At 39.5% G+C, this 23,653-nt stretch overlaps 2 protein-coding genes across 3 annotated transcripts in view; one reads left to right on the top strand and one right to left on the bottom strand.

The window, feature by feature from the left end:
• Nucleotides 1-23,653, bottom strand: part of sinu (sinuous) — a 63,861-nt gene that overhangs the window by 3,716 nt on the left and 36,492 nt on the right. For both annotated transcript variants that reach the window (XM_065223614.1, XM_065223615.1), the window contains exon 2: nt 9,165-9,451. In XM_065223614.1, coding sequence (XP_065079686.1) covers nt 9,165-9,451 — 287 coding nt within the window. The remainder of the gene's footprint in view (nt 1-9,164; nt 9,452-23,653) is intronic.
• LOC135702533 (uncharacterized) overlaps nt 1-23,653 on the top strand; it is a 92,684-nt gene that overhangs the window by 50,158 nt on the left and 18,873 nt on the right. The gene's annotated exons all lie outside the window — the stretch shown is intronic.

The raw sequence follows: 23,653 nt of genomic DNA, 5'->3' as shown, positions 1-23,653 counted from the left end.
AAGGCCCGGCAATTCGGATTTGGAAAAGCGGAAGCCTAACTGAATATTTTTCCTGAATTTTATACTAATTGAACTTGAAAAAGAAATTTAATTTGATTTTTTAAATAAACGATTTAACCGATTTACACGCGTTTGCCCTTGACCAAATTTTGACCGTATCACCCTTTAATAGGCGAAATGTATGTAATGTCGGTCTAAATGTCTCTAATTTGGGCTCATACATAAATTCAGCAATCGACTAAATTTTCAATAGCGACCAAAAATAGCCATTAATCCCGTCCTAATGACGCGATCATCTAGATACAATTCATAAATAGCAGACTATTAGCGATGGGCCCAATCTTAGATCCATAGGCCAACATTAGAGCCATTTCTCCTATCACACGTGATATTGGAACAAAATATCATGCTTGATATTGATTTTACAAGCTCCTTTGATATTGCGAGACTATTCACAACGCACACAAATCAAAAAGCTGAGAGTTGACTCTACACAAAAATGTTTGCGTTGTGCATCGTTTTCTTAGAAAGAGAAAGTATCGTTTGCTATCTCTTTTTACTCTCTACAGATGGCAGACACGAAGCGACTGCTGCCAGCCGTTATGAATGTTTCGGTTGCGTTCAGGTGTATAGCAAAAATCTAGGCAAAAATCATGAAACTCAATCTCACCACAGTTTCGAGCTGCAATATCACAGATTGCAAAATCAACCGCAGTTGTTTGCTTGTTGATTTTTGTCTACGAAAGCGTAATCTTGGGCATTGGTGAGATTTGATTTTTCGATATTTTCCCAACACGCATTGCGAAGTTTCATGGAATTCAGAGAGGTAAAATCTACCTTTGCTTACTTTGACTATATGTTTTAGTATTACTTCTGCGTGAAGTCAACGATTTACATAGTTGAAGATGCTAACTTTCAAATAACAGACTGTAGTGGTAATTTTTATACGATAGATGGAGTAGATGAAATAATAGGGTTGATAGTTCCGTTAGAGTACGGCAGTGTGAAAATTGCATATAGATAGTAGAATAGCGAGCTAGGACAACTTTAAAGGAAGGTACAAATCGGTTTTTTCATCACTCTTTACCAAACTCCCCATTTGGAGAGGGATGGTGAGGGGTGTCCCCTACCCCCCCCCCCCCCGCCACCACTGGCGTGTCCCCTCGAGATCGTCAAGTCGACGATGACAGGAGCACATATCGTGGTAGGGGTAAACAATAGTTGCAGTTTCCAAACCTACGACTGGATGCCTTCCTTCAAATAACAACTGAAGTACGGTAAAAAATCGGTAGAACTGTTTCAAACACATCGTTGGTACTTGAGCGGTCGGTTTTCATCTCTTTTTGCCAGTGGTGGCGCGGGGGGACACCCCTCACCATCCCTCTCCAAATGGGGAGTTTGGTAAAGAGAGATGAAAAAACCGATTTGTACCTTCCTTTAAAGTTGTCCTAGCTCGCTATTCTACTATCTATATGCAATTTTCACACTGCCGTACTCTAACGGAACTATGAACCCTATTATTTCATCTACTCCATCTATCGTATAAAAATTACCACTACAGTCTGTTATTTGAAAGTTAGCATCTTCAACTATGTACCTTTGCTTATTTTTTTCATGATTTGGCCTGGAACAGTTCACGAGGAAAATATAATGATAATATAACTACAATCCTGAAACTACACCAAACGATCATCTACGGCTGATAATCTATTGAATATTGATCGATCAATTAATCAAAGAGAAATTTGGAGGAGAGCTTCAACGAAATATTGATGATAACTACAAAGAAATCTAATTCGTAATTTAGCTAAAAAAAACAAATCTTATCATAATTTTAAGCTAGTTCGAAGGTAGTTTAATCGAATTTCTAAAAGAATTCATAAGAATTTTGAAGAAATATCGAAAAGTTTGGGATGATATGGCTTAACATGTTATGCTTATTTCAAAAGAAACTCTGAGTAGGAGCTTCTGAAGAAATTTACAATGGAATTCTAAGGAGAGTTTCAAGAGATTTCCAAGCGATCCTCTTCAAGAGCATTTTGTGAAACGACAGGTGAAAGCGGGAGACCCCCAGATACAGTGCGTCCCATCATTCAAGAGTTGCTGGCAAACCGGTTTCACCCTAAGAGAAGAGGTGACAATACGGGGGCAAAAATGAACCACTTTTCTGTCAAACGTGAACCAGCTCGTGATTGGCTGATTTAATGTGCGTAAGATAGAGATAGACATAGATAAATATAGAGATAGAGATAGAAATTAAAGAGTAAGAAGCCAATTGTCACCTCTTCCTCTTAGGTTTCACCGTGCTACGGCTATGTATACCGACGGTTCTAGGTGTGAAGACAGAGTAGGAGCAGGAGTATTCAGCGGCAACGTGCAGAGAGCAATAGGCCTTCCGTCACAATGTACCGTTTTTTTTTTCGGCGGAGGCCTATGCGATCAAATCGGCTGTCAACGAGGCGAGTACAATAATTGACGTGATCATTCTGTCCGATTCGGCTAGCTGTCTTTCAGCAATAGAGAGTGGCAAATCGCAGCATCCCTGGATCCAAGAAATTGAATGTCTGCTTCGAAACCGTCCGATTCTCTTGTGTTGGGTTTCCGGCAATCAATATCGGTATTCCAGATGCCATTAAGGTAATGAACCAAGCCCGTCCGTCAACAGCAACTTACAGAAGTCAAGCTCAAGGAGATAAAACGTGACACGAAAAAGAGGATCGATCAGAGAAGTTCTACTGACCAGCGAGTACTCACTCGTTTGCGCATCGGCCATACCAGGCTGACACACGAATTTCTATTGAAGAAATCATCGCCACCGACATGCGAATGCTGTGGAACGGTTATGGATGTCCGGCACGTAATTCTACACTGCAGGAAATTTGAAGCAGTCAGGACGAAACATGAGATCGATCCAACTAGTCTTTATACGGCACTATGCAACGATGGTGACAGTGAAAAGCGGCTACTGAAGTTCTTGCATGAAGCTAATATCTATCAAACATTGTGAAAACGAGGAAAAGCGAGAAGCGGAAACATACAAAGTGGAAGCAGAAGAAGACATAAATGGAGAACAAGATGCAGAAAGCGGAGCAGAAGATCAAGCGAAGAACTAAGGAAAATCGAGAAGACGAAGGAGAAGAGTTGCCGCTACCTAAGGGCAATAATGGAAGCTGATGAAGATGACAGAAGATGATGCGAAGAAAGCAGAAGAAGGTGGAGAAGAAGATGGTTATGCAGAATATGAAGTAAAGCGCAGAACGGTGAATACAGACACAAACACGGATGAAGAAGATGGCGATAAAGAAGGTGAAATCGGATATCAAAAGAAGATTGAAGCGGATGGAAATCCAAGAAGCAGGAAATGAAAAGATGATGAAGGGGAAGCAGCAAGCATGGGAAAATTCATTCACTCGCGCGAGCACCACAGAATCAAAATAGCCATCCTCGCCTACAAACAGATTGCCGAACGAGTGTAAATTTTTCCTACCAAGTGACTCTGCAGCTCGAATCAGAACTGACAGCAGTAGAAGGGAAGAAGGATAATCTGAAAGGCAGCCGAACAATTTTCTCTAGCGAGGGAGAACCAGATTGAATGCGTTAGATCCGAATGCTAACGATTTAAATAGCCGAGTCAGATAGTTTTTGGCTCACTGATTTAAATCAGTTGAATTGGCCACAGCAGTTTTAAGTTATTTGCGTGACGTTTATGTTTATGTGTTACAGTATAACAGTTTTCTCGAAATTTAAATGTGTCAATGTATGTTTAAAGCTAGAAAATAAAAAGTGATTCTTTCTGCAACATTCTCATTCAGCTAACTCAGCAGAATGTAATCGTAAAAGGCTCAGCATGGAAAAAATAATAAGAGAGGAATCATCCACACTACTACACTCAGAATCATTCATGTTACGCTCAGCTGTCTGTTTTGCTCAATTCTGCATTCATCGAAGAAAATAGAAGCAGTGCGAATACGAACGAAATCAGTGCGACTCGCACAAGCTGCTGTTCGTTTCTGATGTTATATGCGTGTGAGTGAGTTGAGAATGCAAAATGGAACGATTTTTCCCATGCTTGGGAAGCAGAACCTGTCGGAGAGGAAAATAATATGGTAGCAGATGGGAATACAAGAAGCAAAAAATATGAGATGACGAAGGGAATTAGCAGCAGACGGAGAGGAAGAAAATTATGTATAATATGATGGTGACGAAATGAATGAAATAGAGAAGAAAACAAAGAGTGCAACGAATTGAATCTGAAGTGATGAATATGTATTGGAACGAAGCAAGGAAAAGAAGATACAGCAGTAGCAGAAGCAATGAACAACAATATTCTGAGGAAAATTTCTATGGAATTACAAAGTGAAATCCAAGAAAGTTATGGTATAACCCTTTTTAAATTCTTAATGGCATACCAAGAGATTTCCAGGAATATTCCAAGCAAATTGAGCAATTCCAGGCAAAATAGCTAAAAGAAATTATTATTGAATCGGGCTTCTCCGACTTTTATGAAACTTTACCTAGAAATTTTGTCCATAAAGGCCGTAATACGAGGGGCACGCAATACAAAGAACCAGTGCAATCAAAAGTACTTAAAGTAATTAATGCGTTTTGAAGTAGTACTGAAGGTTATTAACATTATCTATACGTAATTAAAGTAATTAAAAGTATTGAAAATGTAATTAATGTACTTTAATTACGAAATTTCAACTGTAATTAATGGAGTTAAAAAGTAGTTAATGTTCTACATTGTGTAATTAATGTAATTAAAGCAGTAGTTAATGGAATTAATTTAATTACAGCCGTTGCCTGCGTTGGAGTTAAAGGTTATTACGTGCCTCTAGCCGTAATATTGTGCAGAACACTCCTGGAATTCCCTCCAAAAAACTCAATAAATTTCAATATATTCTTTAAAATTGTGCAGTTCCACGCCAAAGAACGAATAATAAAAACAAGCATTTTTTTTCATTAATTAATTTGATGAGGCTCAACCGAATTACCTTCACAGAGCCGAAGATTCCTTTTTTCCTTGATTTTTTTTCGTCGATCTTGCTTTCCGTGCTGAACACCAATGCTACCGACGCCAGGGAGGCAGCTCCAACACCTGGACCCTACCTATCGACTCATCAACTCATGAACCGGGGACCAACGACTTTACTTCCCTTCCGAACGAAGGCGTGATCAGAGATGTTATTCCTCAGGACATCCCGGCGGCGCTGACTAGGATTGAACCTAGGCCTGCTGGGGTGATCAATGGAAGCAAAACGTGGTCAGCACTCACACACTCATCACAAAACAGTCGCTTTCCAAACTCGACGACGCATCGACCGAAAGCACTGCTAATGAAGAACAATGAGGAAGACCACACAATGGTTGCTGCCGAGTAAACACACGATCACGTGACACACCGAGAGTGGTCTGCTTCTGTCGACAGCCGAGTGAAAACTGAACGTCGAATTTTTATTATTCGTCATTTGACGAGGAACTTATCAATTGTAAAGCATGCAATGCAGGAAATTTTTAAAGCCGTTGGTCCCCGGTTCATGAGTTGATGGGTCGATAGGAAGGGTTCAGGTGGAAAACAAGATCGATGGAAAACAAATCAAGGAAAAAAAGAGAGTTTTTAAGAATTCAAATTCTGGATGGAATTCCTGTGTTCTGCACAATACTACCATAGAGGTAACTCTAAGACCAGAAGGTCCCGAAATAACGTGCTCAACTTTTTGGCTCAGCTCTGGTACTCTCTTCGGTCCCAAGCTAATCGATTCACCCCTCAAAACATAGGAAAAACCAATAACTCCTCATTTTATCTGTCAAACTTCCATAGCGAATCAAAACAAACATTGCGTAGTACTAAAATTTCGACTAGAATGGGATACGTTAATCGTTTGCTTGGGACCAATAGGCTAGTCAAGTAGTGAGCCAATTTAAAATCGTTAGTTTCGTATTGATTGTTGATACTACCATAGAGGTAACTCTAAGACCAGAAGGTCCCGAAGAAACGTGCTCAACTTTTTGGCTCAGCTCTGGTACTCTCTTCGGTCCCAAGCTAATCGATGCACCCCTCGAAACATAGGAAAATCCACGAGCCCCTCATTTTATCTGTCATACTTTCATAGCGAATCAAAACAAACTTAGTGTAGTACTAGAATTTCGACTGTAATGGGTTACGTTAATCGATTTGCTTGGGACCAATAGGCTAGTCAAGTAGTGAGTCAATTTTAAATCGTTAGTTTCCACTGGTTGATACTACGGCCTTTCCGGAGAAAATTTCTAGGGATCAACGTACAGAAGCATAAGATTATTGATGCTGATAGTTAACGTAATACTGAAGGCATTTTGAAATAATCCTCAGGAAATCCTTGATAATGTATGCTGATGTATGATAATTGTCTACCACTCATTGTAGTACGAAAACTAAGTCCAATAGCAGTGGGCGCTCCTCACTGTTTGATTTGATCAAGCGTAATAACCACTGATTGTCCTCAACATGTCACTGTATGAAGGGCCACAAACGGATTTGGTGGAGCGATGGGTAAATTCATCTATACGCCTCCACGGGATGATATAGAATCTCCTTCTAGCCACTAGTGTTGGGAATCGAAAATCTTTGACAGTGGTTTGTTAACACTTCTCTAGAGAACAACTGGTGCAAGTTTGATCAAAGTAGTCGATCGCGTTCAGAAATAACGTCAAATGCAACTCGAAAGAAGAAAAAAATATTTTGAACAAACACCTGGAAAATCCGGAGTGGTCCGGTTCCAAGCTGGCTAAATTGCTGAAGATTGCGAAAACAACAGTTTGTCGAGTGCTCAAAACCTACAATGAAACCCTGAGTGTGGAAAGAAACCAGCGGTCCTACGAAAAAACTGGAACCAGGGATCTTCAGCTGCGCAGCAAAGTGTTGAGGTGCGTTAAAGTCCACCCCAGTCTTTCGATCCGGGATATGGCCAGAAGGTACAACGCCAACTTTCAAACGATGCGGAACATCCTTGCCAGGGAAGGATACAAGTCGTACAAAGCCAGTAAACATCCGAACCGGCATATGAAGCAGAATTCCGTGGCCAAAAAGTGGGCAAGGCTCTTGTACGACCGAGTTTTGACGAAACACAAGAGCTGCACTTTGATAGATGACGAAACATACGTCAAACTCGATTTTAAGCAGCTTACAGGTCAAAAGTTTTACATCGCGACTGGACGAGGGGATGTGCCGGGAAGATTCAAAATCGTGTGTGTCGACAAGTTCGCGATGAAGGTCATGCTTTGGCAAGCGATTTGCAGTTGTGGCCCGAACACGGAACAAGTTTACATCGAAGAATGCCTGAAAAAGCGTGTATTGCCGTTCAGCAAGCAAGCAAGCATAGGGGCAAAGTTATCTTTTGGCCCGATTTGGCCAGCTGTCACTACTCCAAGGTGGTTCTGGAGTGGTATGCTGCCAACAAGATCGATTTTGTCCCTAACCTAATAAATCCGGAGATTTATTAGCTTGGGGACAAAATCGATCTTGTCCGGAATTTCGACCAATCGTAAAATACTGGGTAATTTCAAAGCAGCGACTTCGACGAAGCGACGGGGCCACCAAGGACTTCAAGCAAATGCGGGAAAAATGGAAGAAATGCGCTGATTCCATGTCCTTTTTCACTGAGTGGGCGCTGATGGGCTCCATCAAGAGGAAGGTTCGAGATTTCGTTCGAACTGGAGAATTATAATGGTAGGTAGAGTCCAGGCGTGGGAGCTGCCTCCCTGGCGTTGGTAGCATTGCTAGTCTGTACGGAAAGCAAGATCGATGGAGAACGAATCAAGGAAGAAAAAAAACGTCTGCACACATTAAATGAAAAAAATCGAAGGGCATTTTCATCAAGAAAATCCACTTTTAATTTTTTTTTAACATGGATTTAATGTGACGTGACTTTTTCTCTTAGTGTAGCAATAAGCAATGTTTCATTCAAATCGGTAAAGGTCGTATCCAACCGTTTTGTTCTATGGCGAGGAAATGCTCCATGATCTTTTTATAAATTGCCAGAATCCTAAAAACATGAAATCTCAGACACTTGATAATATTTGGAGTTCACAATCTCAAAAACAATTCGAAGCCCGGACATTTAGAATACAGCCTGTTTCCTGTTTTTGGCAACATGTAATTTGTTTTCTATAAAATCCATCGAACGTTAAGTTCAATTTGTGGTTTTACTTCATCATTCTTTAGGAATCAGAGATAATTCGTTATAATTTTTCATCCATCATCTAACGAAAGATCCCTAAGACCATAAAAAATGATGTAGTAGCATTGCACACTTAGAAATAACTAATTTTACACGTGACGGAATCCATCTTTGACATAAAGCATCAGACGTATACAAATATTTCATGTAAAATAAGTGCTCTGAGACTGAAAAGTTCGTTACTCGACGAAAAGTACGTTTGATTGAGTTAAATGTTGTGTCTGTTATGACTCAATTTTATGTTAAAATTGTTTATGCCAGTATCAGAGCACCTAAATTTACATGATTTCCCTTTATTTTTGGGCAAGGCCTGAGGCTGTGAATCTGATTTTGATCAATGAATGGGCACCATATGGTAGATTCTCTTACTATAAACCTGTCATTTCGAGCCTATCCGAACTATTTAATAAATGGAAACCCTAGCATGGGTTACGCTCCCCCTAAGCTGGCCCTCCGCATCCTTTCTCTGTCTTATCTCGAATAACAAATGCCAATGGTTTGAATGTATCAATATAGGGGAAATGGCACTAATGTTGGCCTATGGATCTGGCCTATGGGCCCATCGCTAAAAATCGGCTATTTATCAATTTTATCTAGATGAACGCGTCAATGGGACGGTACTAATGAATATTTTTGGTCGCTATTGAAAATTTAGTCGATTGCTGAATTTTTGTATGGGCCCAAATTAGGGGCATTTAGGCCGACATTACATCCATTTCCCCTATACATATAAATCGATAGCAGAACGGATGAAAAGGGAACATTCACACACACAAAATTTAAGGTGATGCTTGCTTAGTAGGTATTCATAGCTCAGAAAACGGTCCAATCAAAAATATGAGTAATCAACGCAAAACACATGGTTTGATTGGTTGCGGACGTCTTTTGCCCTTCTACTTCGGTAAGAGATTTTCAAGCTATGCCCTGATAAAAAAAATCAATACTCACGTGGAATCAAGAATCCCCGGATCTCGTCGTACCCGGTCGTAAACGGATCGTACACCCATCGGCACCCGACGAAGAATCTCCTCTGGTAGTCATCGTTCACGTCGGGCAGCGAGCGGAAGCAGTGCGTCCACAGGCCCAACCGATCCAGCTTGGCTCCGGTGATCCGATAGTCGCTGACCAGCCAGCTCGGGGTCGCAAAAGCCACTAGCACCGTCACCAGGGCTATCACGAACACTCCCACTCCACAGTTTCCGGCTAACGAGCGGCGCTTCATCATTTGAATCTCACTGTAAATGGGGGAAATTGAAAGGAAAATTGTGTGTTATAAATCACCGATGGCACATAAAAAGGCAACCCTCATTCGCTTAATTAATCACAAATTGGCGGTGGCACTTTTCGCGAAACTTGTTCTTCACTACGACCAGTTGCAATTTTCGATGGGAACGCCAAACGAGGGGGAAATACTGTTTTTTTTGCGCGCACATCACACCGGAAAGGGACTCCATCCAAGCAGAACGTCGAAAATTCCCACCATTTATCATACACTTGTTTTTGCGCCACACTCAGCGACCCAATCATCTGCACTTGTTGCACTTCATTGGAAGGAGGAAGAAAAACTTTCCACGATAATATCGCACAAGCACGCGAAACGGCTGATTCTATCGGAAATTACCTCCTTTTGAAATTCCACATGTTGTTGGTAGGGGAATTCTTCCTATTCTTCTTCCTTTTCGCAAAAATCACCAGCAGTTGTAGCGAACGGAGTCGAGTTAAAACTGATGAAGGGATATCGGAGTGTTTTACCCTTTATTAAATTTTAGAATATCGATCAGTTATAAGTGCAATGAGCGGAAAACTTACCCCTTCGGGCTTCAATTATGTTTCCACCGATATTAACATGATGTTAACATTGTGCATCCAACCGCATCCGGTCGGTTTAGGTCGTGACCTAACCGCGCGTAATTTGTGGCATTTTTTCTCGCGAAGGACGTCTATATGTGCCCATTGGACTTCCAATTGCATTCTGTTGCAGTCCGGTTAACGCCAACCATTACCCGGATAAATTTTACGATGGCAACGGTTCTTCGATTGTTTGATTTGGAGGTCATGTCCAAGACGACTAGAGAAAAAAAAGTGGTATTGTTGCGAAGTCCGAGATCGTGCCTTTGTCACATACGCAACAACCAATTAACTTTGACTTTGCATACAAAATGACTAACTGTTCAAATGGAATTCCATGCCGGTGTGACCCTCACACACACGGACCGCTCGCGGCTTTAGAATGCTTCATTGTTCTTGAGTTGCACTGCCGCGGAAAGGTCATCCGGTTAACCGCAGAAATTCCCCTCAGTTCTTCGGTCAATCGTAATATCGCCATCCGTGAACGGGAAAGAGTATATTATAGATAATGTTAGTAGTCGCTGCACTATCATAGTGGCTGGCACTGTAATCGCGTTGCATGACACAATATGTACGTCGTCATAGAAAATGCAAAGTAGCGAGCGTTTCCCACACCGCATCGTGGATGGATAACAATGATGAAGTAAAATGGGAGATAATCAAAAGATTGTCGCGATACACTCGGTGCAGCTGATTATGAATGAATGATGCACATGAATCACTCCGAGAAAATTATTGTAACAGTTGATTGGCTGAAGCAGTTATGGGAATTAATTTGATTTCAGTCATCCCACAATTATAAATCAATCAATCAATTTAGCCTGTTAATCTTTTGGACATCATGAATATTACGCCATAACTGTTTATTGTGGATAATGGAACATGGGTGTGCTCAAGTGTGTACAGAATTTTTAAAATTTGTGGTTGATGTCACAGATTTGAACCAAACTTGGCCAAAACGCTTATTTTGACATTCTAAACAAACGCTTTTTTTGATTTTGCTCAGAAGTGCCTAGATCCCTCTCGGCTACAACCCTGGATTTTCACAATTTTTAAAAATTTCAACTTTCAGAAAAGATTACTCCACAGCCAAATAAGTTATTCGTGATCTTAGAACGTTAATTTGAAGATTTTTTAATGTAGATTCTTATAGATGTACCCACATTTTGTTTTTGTTATAGTAGCTACAGTTAACCCCTAGCGTGCACAGGAATCTTGTTAAGGAGGGGCATTTTTTTTTCTATGGTGCATTTAATCTGGGGATGGGGGTACTTCAAAGTGCGTGGTGGATGGTGATGTCCACTGTTTCCCTATACTGTTCAATTTAGATAATTTTATTATTTTTTTGCTCCGGTGGTGGTTCATCTTCTGCAATGCAAACTGCTTTCACATAGCCAATGGAATTGGCAATTTAATCCTATCGACGATGTCGATGATGGTCGGTTCGTCAAATGGTTGCAATAATAACCGAAATGATACATTTGCTGCAATGTTGTTGCCTTGGTGGTTTGCTTCAGCTGAAGTCACATCAGATGGTGGTGATAGCACCGACAAACCGACATAAATGACCAATAAGAATCGCATTCTCCTTTCGCTTGCACACTGCGTCGACAAGTACAAGGTTCAAACAGCATAGCAGTGAACAAACAGTATATTGCTCTTGATCAATCCAATCTTGATCAGTGGTGTTGAGTACTTGGCACTGATGAAGTCTGCAAGTAGTAGACGAAATACGCGTATCTGTCAAAAGATAAGCAATTATAACGGAATTAAAAGGAAATAAACCAACACACTCAAAGCTCTTCATAAAAGTATATTGCTGTTTTTGTCCTTGCACTTGGCTTGTACTCCAGCAGTGCTGCAAGCCATTGCGCTGGCACTGTCAAAACATACTGCCATCAACGGCTCCCAAGAAATCTGCATCGCTGTCAGGACCTCAGAAATGCTATTGAAGATGGTCGTCGCGTATGTTTTCAACACCAGTCTCACACCCACGAATGTTTCCGTCTGCCGATCATTATCAATATACCTGATGACAATCGCCAACTGCTCGTGGTGGCCACAATCGCTCGTCTCATCTGCAATGATTGCCACTGATTTTCCTCGCAAGGTTTTCGCAATGTTCTGCAACATTACATTGTGCAACGACGTAATCATGTCCTTTTGAATACGGTTACTTGTGTACTGGCAACTTTTGGCACCTTCCGCCAAGTGTTTTCCAGCACAAGATCGTAGTTAGCCACCAACTGGGAGGCACATTTTCCCAGAATGTTCACGAAGTGGTCGGCCATCTTTGCTAAGTATGCGCACAATATCGATGAAACGTTCCTTTATATAGCGATTTTGTAGCCGCTTTGCCTTACAACCCTGTACAGACTATGGCTTATATTATGTAATATAGGCTGTCTTGCAATGAGCACTCATACATCTAGTTTTCACTGGAAATCCTATATGTGAGTGCTCATTGCAAGACAGTCTATATTACATGATATAAGCCATAGTCTGTACGGGGTATTATATGCTGTTGTAGTTACACTTTACTATTACCGTTGAGAGTCCGTTAAACTTGGTCATTTTCAGCGAAAATTGTAATTCTATTTTTTTCAAATTTTGACCTAAATGCCAAAGCGTATAGGAGCATTAAAAAGGTTTAAACAATATGTAACGATTGGAACAAAAGCGCACAAAACTATTTTGACAAGCGAGTACAGGATTTTTAACGGAATGACGACTTGTGCGAAGGATTGAGTACCGCAAAGTACCGCCAGTCGGGGTGACAGGAAATAATGCCGAACATTCAACATGTTTTAAAGATGATATAAAGGACAATTCTGAACTTATTGCAACGCACAGAAACAGCTGTAACTTTTTAACCACGGTAACAAATGACTTGAAATTTTCAGAGAAGATTCTTAGACGAATTCTTAGTAAGACAACAAGGTTCAATGGCAATCTAATACCTACTTTTAGATAAGGGAATCTAAAAGCTGTTTTTAAACTTTGTACAGTTGTGAAAAAGTCCATCCTCAGAATTCTTTGAGGTTCTTTTCGAAATTTTTGGAACTCTATGAGCTCTTTTGAAATTCTTCTCAATCTGAAATTATTTTTAGAACTTCTTGACTTTTACTCACAACACCTTGGAACTAAAATTCCCTAAGAGTTTCAGAAGAATTTTCTCAGTATTATCCAGAAATTATTCCCGGAATGAGCTAAAAATTATCGGTACTCCCTTGAAATTTTCCTCAAAATCCCTTTGGAATTTCACTCAAAATTTAATTTTTTCGGTATTCTTTTTGGAATTATCTTGGAACAATCTGCAGGATTCACTAGAAATTATTCACAGAATTTTTTGGAATATTCCCCAGAAATCCTTTGGAACTGTCTTCAGAATTCAATATCCTTGAGGTTCTTCTGGAATTAGCTAGAAATTATCCTCGAAATTCGCTTGAAATGTTGCTTAAAATCCCTTTGGAATTTCACTCAAACATTGATTTTCTCGGTATTCTTTTCGAAATTATCTTGGAACTATCTGCAGGATGCTCTAGAAATTATCCGCAGAATTTTCTTTGAATTCTCCCCAGAAATATTTTGGAACTGTCCTAAAAATTCAATATCCTTGAGATTCTTTTCGGAATATTTTTGAACTTGGAACTGAAATTCCCCTAATGTTTCAGAAGAATTTTTCTCTGTATTCTCCAAAAATTGTTATCAGGATGAGCTTGAATTTCCTTGAAATTTTCCTCAACATCCCTTTGGAATTTCATTAAAAATTTGATTCGCTCGGTATTCTTTTCAAAATTATCATTGAACTATCTACAGGATTCACTAGAAATTATTCTCAGAATTCTCATGGAATCATCCCCAGAAATCTTTTCTTTTGAAACTGTCCTCAGAATTCAATACCCTTGAGGTTCTTCTCGGAAATGTTCAATAAAGCTAGCCCCTCCATTCACCTGAACTGTGCAATTTTAACATAAGGAATTTTCAATTCAGCTTGCCCCTCCATGCAGCAGATTGTTGCAAATCTTACACCAGAAATTTTCAATACAAACTTAAGCCAGAAAATTTCAATTGACCAGAACCATGCAAATTTTCCACCGTTAATTTTCAATAAAAATTGCTTCTCCAATCTTCTGATTGGTGCAGATTTCCTTTTTCATTTTCCACCAGACATTTTCAATATAGATTGCTTCTCCTATCATCAGAATGTTGCAGGTTGTCCACTAAATAAAGATTGCCCCTATTTTCAGATTTGTAATCATAAATCTACAGTATAGCAGCTTCCCTCCAATCATCAGAATGGTGCAAATTTTACACCAGAAATTATTATTAAAATTTGTTTCTCTACTCAGCTGAAGGATGCAAAATTAAGACCAAAAATTTTCCAAAAAACTTGCCCATCCTTTCACCAGAACGGTGCAGATTTTCCATCAGAAATTTTCAATGTAGCTTAATTTTAAATAAAACTTGTGCCTTAATTTACCATACCAGTGCAAGTTTTCCACCAGAAATATTTCCATTTATCAGAGCAATGCAAATTTTGCACCAGAAATTTTCAATAAAGCATGCTCCTGCATTCACCAGAACGGTGCACCAAAACTTGTCAGTCAATTTTGTTTCACCATGCACCTTTGTGGTGCAATTTTCAGGCTTTGCCTCTTCATGCACCAAAATGGTGCAAATTTTCCACCATAAATTTCCAATGAAGCTTGCAAATTATGCACCAGAAAAATGAATAAACCTTGCTTCTACATTCACCACAGTGTTGCGAACTTTCCACTAGAAATTTTAAGTTTAATGTGAACCTCCAAATTTTTAGCGTGATTCAATTTTTCCACCAGAGTTATTCATTTTGATTAATCCCTCCATGCACCACCTTGATGATATTTTTACACCAGAAATATTCAATAAAAAGCTTTTTTTTTCGATTAACCACCACGAATTGAATTTTTTCAACCTTAAATTTACCCTCTTCTTTTAACCCTCCATGAACCACCTTGAAAAAAACATTACACCAGAAATGGCCTATTTGACCAAAAAATTTCATTGAAGTTTGTCCCTTCATGCACCTTTGTGGTGCAATTTTCAGGCACCACCTCAAAGGAATTGACGCAATAAAAGGTTCCCAGTGCCCTTATATTATGAAATGATATTATTTTTCCTTCAAATCAAGTTATCAAGAAAGTTTTTTTTTTTTCTTGGTTTGTTTTCCGTCGATCTTGTTTTCCGTGCTGAGCACCAATGCTACCGACGCCAGGAAAGCAGCTCCCACACCTGGACCCTACCTATCGACCCATCAACTCATGAACCGGGGACCAACGGCTTTACTTCCCTTCCGGAAGGAAGGCGTGATAAGAGATGATATGTCTCAGAACATCCCGGCGGCGCCGACTGGGATTGAACCCAGGCCTGCTGGGGTAAGAGGTAATCACGCTTACCACTACACCACCGGCGCCGCTATCAAGAAAGTTATTTTATATCATAATTTTGTAAACGTGGAAATAAAAATCTTAATTATAAAAGGTGGGGCAATTGCCCCACCTTGCCCCACCCTGTGCACGCCAGTTTAACAGGCTGATTACCGGCAGGTATTCAAATTGTCAAAAAATGGCCTATTTTCACCATGGGCGGGATTTTTTATTTCTTAATATTTTGGGCTCAAATTTTCACCACACTTTTGAGAACTTTTCTACTTGATGTGTTTCCAAGGGCAAATGATTTGGACAAATAGTTTTTGAGATATGACCAGATGAGTGAGTGGTAGTTTTGAGCTTTTCTTGTAGAATATCAATGCTATTTAATATTTTTTTTTCTTGAATTCCTTCGATGGCACAATAATATTGTTATGTTATTTTTAACATGTTCTGGACAGGATTCTCGTTATAAGAAATCATTACTAGCTAATGTATTTACTTCTGTTCATAATTTAATTGTGGTCCTAAAAGTGAAAATACGTTCCTATGGAATACAGAAAAACGTTGTGCTTTAGAAGTACGATGAAATCAGATAGATTAGCAGGTATATAAAATTTCAGTTGTGGATGAATAATACCCTTATGTAATGTGAATGTATTTAATTTATTATGTTAGATACAATCTCACGAGTAAGAATGTTATTTTACTTATAAAGAAAAATAAACGGTGAACCTTTATTTTTCATTTTTTGAAAACATGAATTCATGTTTGTCTTTGATAAAAAAACACGTCTACTGGGATTCATACTTCTAAAAATATCATCTATCAATGAAACAGTCATCGGTTGTCATTGAAAAGCAATGTAACTATGTTCTGTCAATCTAATTGAAACTTTTATTGGCTCTGTTGTTTAGCTATAGCGGCCTCTTTTCTGATTTTTATCTCCCAATCTATGGAATCTACATGAAAACTATGTTTGATCGAAATTTCTAGAACAGTAAAAGGAACATTATGCCGTAGACTACACGTTTAAATATCATATAGGTGGAAAGTTAATAGAACAAATACTATAAAATTCTTCACTTTTTAAGAAATCGGTGCATCCCGAACAATTCTGTTAAAAAGAACAGGTCTAATCTTTATCCACCCACCGTTATTTCTGTCTTTTGGAAAATCTAACTATTTTCTTTACTAGTGCTATACTGCTCTAAATTCGTCATCTACAATTAATCTGTTCGATTGGTTAAATGACAACTGAAAATATACCACTTCTTATGTCCCAGGCGAATTTTGTCTTCAGAGCACAAACACAACTTACTACTTGTTTTGTTTTTTTATTTCTCTAAATGAACACGTATAAGTGCAGGTTCGTATGCATGCAAGCCTAAAATTCTATTATCAGACATAAATATAAGTCTGCAACTGTTTCCTGTACATAGCTTCAAATGCGTAGAAGAAGAACATGACAGTTACGTTCATGAATGGAAAGTGTGTTTTCAAAAAACTAAAAATAAAGGTTCACCGTTTATTTTTCTTTATAACTATAATAAAAAAGCATTTTTGCTCGTGAGATCACGCCGAAGAAATTCAAGAAAAAAAATATAAAATAAAATATTAAATAGCATTGATTTTCCACCAGAAAAGCTCAAAACTACCACTCACTCATCTGGACATATCTCAAAAACTATTTGTCCAAATCATTTGCCCTTGAAAAGACATCAAGTAGAATAGTTTTCCAAAGTGTGGTGAAAATTTGAGCCCAAAATATTAATAAGCAAAAAATCCCGCCCATGGTGAAAATAGGCCATTTTTTTACAATTTGAATACCTGCCGCTAATCAGCCTGTTTACTATAGTTACTATAACAAAAACAAAATGTGGGTACATCTATAAGAATCTACATTAAAAAACCTTCAAATTAACGTTCTCAGATCACGAATAGCTTATTTGGTTGTAGAGTAATCTCTTCTGAAAGATTAAATTTTTAAAAATCTCGAAAATCCAGGGTTGTAGCCGAGAGGGATCTAGGCACTTCAGAGCAAAATCAAAAAAGGCGTTTGTTTAGAATGTCAAAACAAGCGTTTTGTACATTTGACTACAATATGCATCCAATACTGCACCACAGGATAATTTCTAGTGCGGATAATTTCTAGTGCATCTTGCAGATAGTTCCAAGATAATTTCGAAAGAATACCGAGAAAATCAAATTTTAAGTGAAATTCCATAGGGATTTTAAGCAAATTATCAAGCGAATTCCGAGGATAATTTCTAGCTCATTCAGTTCCAATTATGCCAAAAGTCAAGAAGAGTTCTAAAAATAATTCCAGAGGTCTTCTGAGAAGATTTTCGAAAGAGCTCATAGAGTCACAGAACAGATAGGTAACATGTGAATCAGAAACGGAGGCATTTCAATTTCAATTGGTAGTGACACCTAGCGGTGGAGAGAACGATTTTTACACTCAAAATTTATTTACACTTTTACTAGAAATACTCATAGGGAGAAATGGGCGGAGAAAACAAAATACAATTCGGCAGCAGGAATTTGTACCTAAATAATCTTGCAACCCTTGCTAGAAGCTAGCATTTCACAGGACTGTTACTTTTGATTCGATTTACGTGCAAATTAATAATTGATTACATCGCAATATTTTGCACATTTCTTTGTGCCATAGGCCTTTTTAATAGAAACTAAACGATCGATTCAACCTCTGGTGGTGAATAGGAGAATGTCAAAAAGAGTGTTGTGAGCACAAACGAAGTGACAGACGGAGCGGCTCGAAAACTTTGGTGACTAACCTGCTATTGCAATTTTTCAGTGTACCACATGGCAACACCACTACTACTGGATTGTACCACATGGCAACACTACTACCAGATTGAACTAGCATTTTCACCAAATGTACTAGAATGTTTTGGTTCTATCTCTTTCACTCTACTCAAAACTGAAATGCATAAAAAAATGACAAAATGATACGCACTCTTTGCACACTGTCAAAGAATCATTGTACACAAAATCAACTTTGTTCAAATCAAAACAAAAAAACTAACCCATCTTGTGGATGATGGCACAAGCTTCCAAGAAAATTCTATTACAGTGAACCACATTATTTAAATGGATTTCTTCGCCAGTTAGTCGTCTGTCACTTCGTTTGTGGTTGTGAGCATACATTTTTGAAGCGGAACACTTTTTCACTTTTCCTGATAAATTGATTCATCTGCAAAACTTGATGCTGCAAAACTTAATCTACAGTTGAAAAATTTAATTCTGTAACGTTTTTGAAAAGATCCTGCTGGTGTTCAGGAATATTTTTGTTGAGAAAAATAGAAAATTAGAAAAGTGCCTTAGTGGTTATGATCTTCCGGATTTCTTGTGTGTGAATAGTTAAGGTGCAAATCAGTTCAGATTTGTGGAAAATCGTACAATAAGACAATTACCGATGGAAATCGGCAAGATTTTGAATGAAAAATGCTGTTATTTGCGTTGGGGAAAATACTTATTCTGATGTAAACAAACGGTTTGGTTGACGTTTCTTCTCGAACTCGCGTGGCGCGCTCTACGTAGGTGGTGCATTAAAAAGGCGTATTGATTAACCAACTGAAATCAATTAATCAATAGAGATAGAATATTGTTTTTTATTCAAAAAACTAGTTGAATTTGAGAAACACACGAAACATAGAGGTGATTGAATTTCTGATCGATTGTAATACTCTCAAATTTAATCTAGTAAGAATAAGAAAAATTCTAATGGGAATGTTAATTTGGCTCAGATTTTGACAGTTCATTTGGCTCAAAACATTCCTTCCGCCTATCACTCCCTCTGAGTATTTCTAACTTATACCACCTTTTTCCATTTATACCTAAGAGAAGAAGTGACAATACGGGGGCGAAAATGAACCACTTTTCTGTCAAACAAGAACCAGTTCCTGATTGGCCGATTTCATGTGCGTAAGATAGAGATAGAGATCGATAAAGATAGAGATAGAGATAGAAATAAAAGAGGAAGAAGCCAATTGTCACCTCTTCCTCTTAGATTTATACCAAACATACCCAAGATTCATATATTGAAAGGTGTGTACACTTCTGTTGGTGCTTATGTATAGTGTCTGTAGGAAAAATGAGAACATCTTATTCATTTTTAAGAGTATATGCTTGTTTTGAATTCTTATTCTTCTTCTTCTACTTCGCATTTAAACTTATTACTTATCGCATATAAGCTTATTGCGTGCTCTAAGCTTAGTGTTCTAGATGCACTTCCACAGAGTTATTTATTGAGAGCCTTCAATGCCGGTATCATTTTTAGCATAATTGTGTGGCAAGTACAATTATCAAGAAGACTGGCAACTTTGCCAGAATCCAGAAGAGATACTGTAGCGCTGCCTCCATAGTTTATTAGCTCTATTACCAAAACATACGCAACCAAAACATACTGCAGTGGATAAAGCTGTTTTGCAGTATGCACAGAAAAAAAATCTGAATTTTAACTATTGCGTAAAATCTCCCTTCGTTTAATTTTGAGCTTTACTTGGCATAAACAGCGAAATCGCTTACAATCTTGCATACAATATTTCTAATTTATGCGGTATTGCGCTTAAATTTACACGAAATATAGCATAAATTTATGTCAAATCTAGCGTTAATTTTATGTGCGCTATATCTCGCAGAAATTCACATGAATTTTTCGAACGGTGTGGAGATTTTAGAAAAAATCGGCAATTTCTCTTCAAACATTGCTTCTTGGTATGAGCATTTTTTTTTTAGTAATAGTGACATTATCGAGGGGCGACACATCTCAATCTCAATCCTAGATGCTCGAAAAATCTAACCCTAGCGAATCACTCTACGCAAAATATTTTACATTTCAAGCCTCTAAATCTATCGACTATCTATTGTATGCTCAGATCAATTCCTATCCACAGATTTCAACAATGCTTCTTGCAAAAGCAAGCTTTTCTGCTGATTCTAGTACGATTATCATAATTCCGTCCACTTTGATATTCAAAAACACATTTGGAATAAAACATATTCAAATTTTAACGATAGAATTTACCTATTATCATCAGTGGGTATTTATTTGTATCATGTTCCAATGCATTGTTCTGCAAAAATTAACACTCTAAGACATCATTTACTCCCCTTGCGGTAAAAGGGAAAGAAGTTCCGAAGCCGACATTCCCCCTAATTAAAAAATATCCAATGTTTCATTCATCCTGAATTCTCAAAACTATATTCAATCGAGGGGGACGACTCTATCTACGATGCGGAAACGATTTTGTTTTAGTGTGGTTAGCTGCGCGCACTCTGAGTAGATAGAAAGAAGATTTACGACGATTCTGAGGATTTCCTGCAAAAAGATGATGCACGATGAAAGAGGAGGAGATCGGTCGGCTGAAGAACAACAAAGCAACTGGTGTAGATCAACTACCAAGTGAGCTATTGAAATACGGTGGTGAAGCACTGGCTAGAGCGCTGCACTGGGTAATTGCCAAGATTTGGGAGGAGGAGATAATACCGGAGGAGTGGATGGAAGGTGTCGTATGCCCAATCTACAAAAAGGGCGACAAGTTGGATTGCTGCAACTACCGCGCGATCACACTGCTGAGCGCCGCCTACAAGGTACTCTCCCAAATTCTATGCCGCCGTCTGTCACCATATGCAAGAGAGTTCGTGGGGCAATACCAGGCGGGATTCATGAGTGCCCGCGCTACCACGGACCAAATTTTCGCGATTCGGCAGGTTCTGCAGAAATGCCGCGAATACAACGTGCCCACACATCATTTGTTCATCGATTTCAAATCCGCATACGACACAATTGATCGAGATCAGCTATGGCAGATTATGCACGAGTACGGATTTCCGGATAAACTGACGCGATTGGTCAAGGCGACGATGGATCGAGTGATGTGCGTTGTTCGAGTATCGGGGACACTCTCGAGTCCCTTTGAATCTCGAAGGGGGTTACGGCAGGGTGATGGACTTTCGTGTCTGCTGTTCAACATCGCGTTAGAAGGTGTGATCCGAAGAGCTGGGATAGACACAAGTGGCACGATATCCAGGAAGTCAATCCAGCTCCTTGGCTTCGCCGATGACATTGACATTATGCCACGGAACTTTGAGATGATGGCGGAAACGTACATCAGACTGAAGGCTGAAGCTAGACGGATTGGACTTGCCATCAACGCATCAAAGACAAAATACATGAAAGCAAGAGGTTCTAGGGAAGACAATGTTAGCCTCCCACCCCGAGTTCAGATTGACGGTCACGAAATCGAGGTGGTCGATGAGTTCGTGTATTTGGGCTCACTGGTGACCGCCGAAAATGATACCAGCAGAGAAATTCAAAGACGCATTATGGCAGGGAATCGTGCCTACTTTGGACTCCGGAGGACGCTCCGGTCGAATAAAATTCGCCGCCGCACGAAGTTGACTGTCTACAAGACGCTGATTAGACCGGTGGTCCTTTACGGCCACGAGACCTGGACTATGCTCGTGGAGGACCAACGCGCCCTTGGTGTTTTCGAACGGAAGGTGTTGCGTACCATCTACGGTGGAGTGCAGATGGATGACGGAACGTGGAGGAGGTGAATGAACCACGAATTGCACCAGCTGCTGGGAGAACCATCCATCGTCCACATTGCAAAAATTGGGCGACTACGGTGGGCTGGGCACGTCGTAAGAATGCCGCACGACGACCCAGTGAAAATGGTTCTAGAAAGCGACCCAACAGGAACAAGAAGAAGAGGCGCGCAGCGGGCAAGGTGGATCGACCAAGTAGAAGGTGACCTGCGGACCCTTCGCATACTACGAGGCTGGCGAACTGTGGCCATGGATCGAGTAGAGTGGAGACGACTTCTTCGGACAGCAGAGGACATCAAGGCCTTAGCCTGACTGGTAAGGTAAGTAACGATGAAAGTAGATGCGAGAAATGAAAGAAGATTTTAAGTAGATTGGTTTGCTAGTGTGAGATTTTTCGAGCATCCATAATTGAGATTTAGATGTGACGCCCCCCTCGTATTCAATACACATGCAGATCGCTCTACCTGTAGGATTTGAAAATATCTTGGGTTGTTAGAGGATATCACGACCAACAATTGAAATGGCCTTAACTCCATTTTGTAAACAAACCTTGTAAGGCCATCTTCTCGCAAATCGGAGTCCGAAAAGGCAAACCAACATAATGATCCAGGTAGGGGAAATTCTCCTCTACCCGATTGTGGTTTAGGATTGCGAACGAAGGTTTCGGTTCGCGAGAAAAGACCTTACAAGGTTTGTTTACAAAATGGAGTTAAGGCCATTTCAATTGTTGGTCTTAATATGTCGAAGGAATGGCAGGGACACTCTCTTTACTCCAATGGCATTTCTCATAGCCGTGTGCGTTTGTGTTAAAAAGCATAACATCTTCCTTCTTTTACTTTTTATGCGTAAAAACCGTCGTCCAGAAAAAGCGAAATGATAATGCATTTCGGCGTAGAAAAAAAATCGTTCCATTCACGACGGATGACCCCATTGTTTACGACTTATGAGAGGGAAAGCGAATACGAGCTTATCTGTCATGTAGCATATAGTAACTTGCCGTCTCTTTTGTTCTTTCAGTCCTCCTGGTAGCAGTTAGTGGGACACCACACTCGATATAGGAATTGGCCAATTGCCAGTTTTCCCAGACTTTTGTTTGGCCGTGACAGCTAGTTTTTCCACCTTTCTGCACACGTTTTTTTCTAAACATCGAAAATTCAGTAAGATCTACTCATTTCCATTAGAAGAAGGGCTACCCAATATTGAGCAAACAAGATTGTAACTGATAAAATAACAAATTAACATTCGGATTCAGGTCGATGTTGTTCATTCGTCAGTCCCAACTTTGTTTACTCAATGTTGGTGGATATGAGTAGATCCTACTCAAATTTGGGTTTGTTTGGAAAATGCTTGCACCCGTGCATAAACTGAGCAATTCGCATAACCTTGAACTAAGCATCCAAAGCGGACGTTACACATAGCATAGCATAGCATAAACCAGGTTGCACAATGTCGTAAGTGGTACGAGCTCCAAACTGTTGTTAAGAAGGAGACCTACCTTCATCCGTTGCTGTTAGATAGTAATTTGTGATTAATTACTACCTCTTAGATAAAGGATGTGTCTCCCTCCAACAGACCAGAGCTGTCCTGGCCACGTCCATGCAT

Source organism: Ochlerotatus camptorhynchus, unplaced genomic scaffold (genome assembly GCF_037179485.1).
Source record: "Ochlerotatus camptorhynchus isolate MF236.1 unplaced genomic scaffold, CSIRO-AGI_Acam_v1.1 ptg000193l, whole genome shotgun sequence".
NCBI classification, from domain to species: Eukaryota; Metazoa; Arthropoda; class Insecta; order Diptera; family Culicidae; genus Ochlerotatus; species Ochlerotatus camptorhynchus.
The sequence above is the reverse complement of the archived record's forward strand: the minus strand, read 5'-3'. Positions and strand labels throughout refer to the sequence as shown.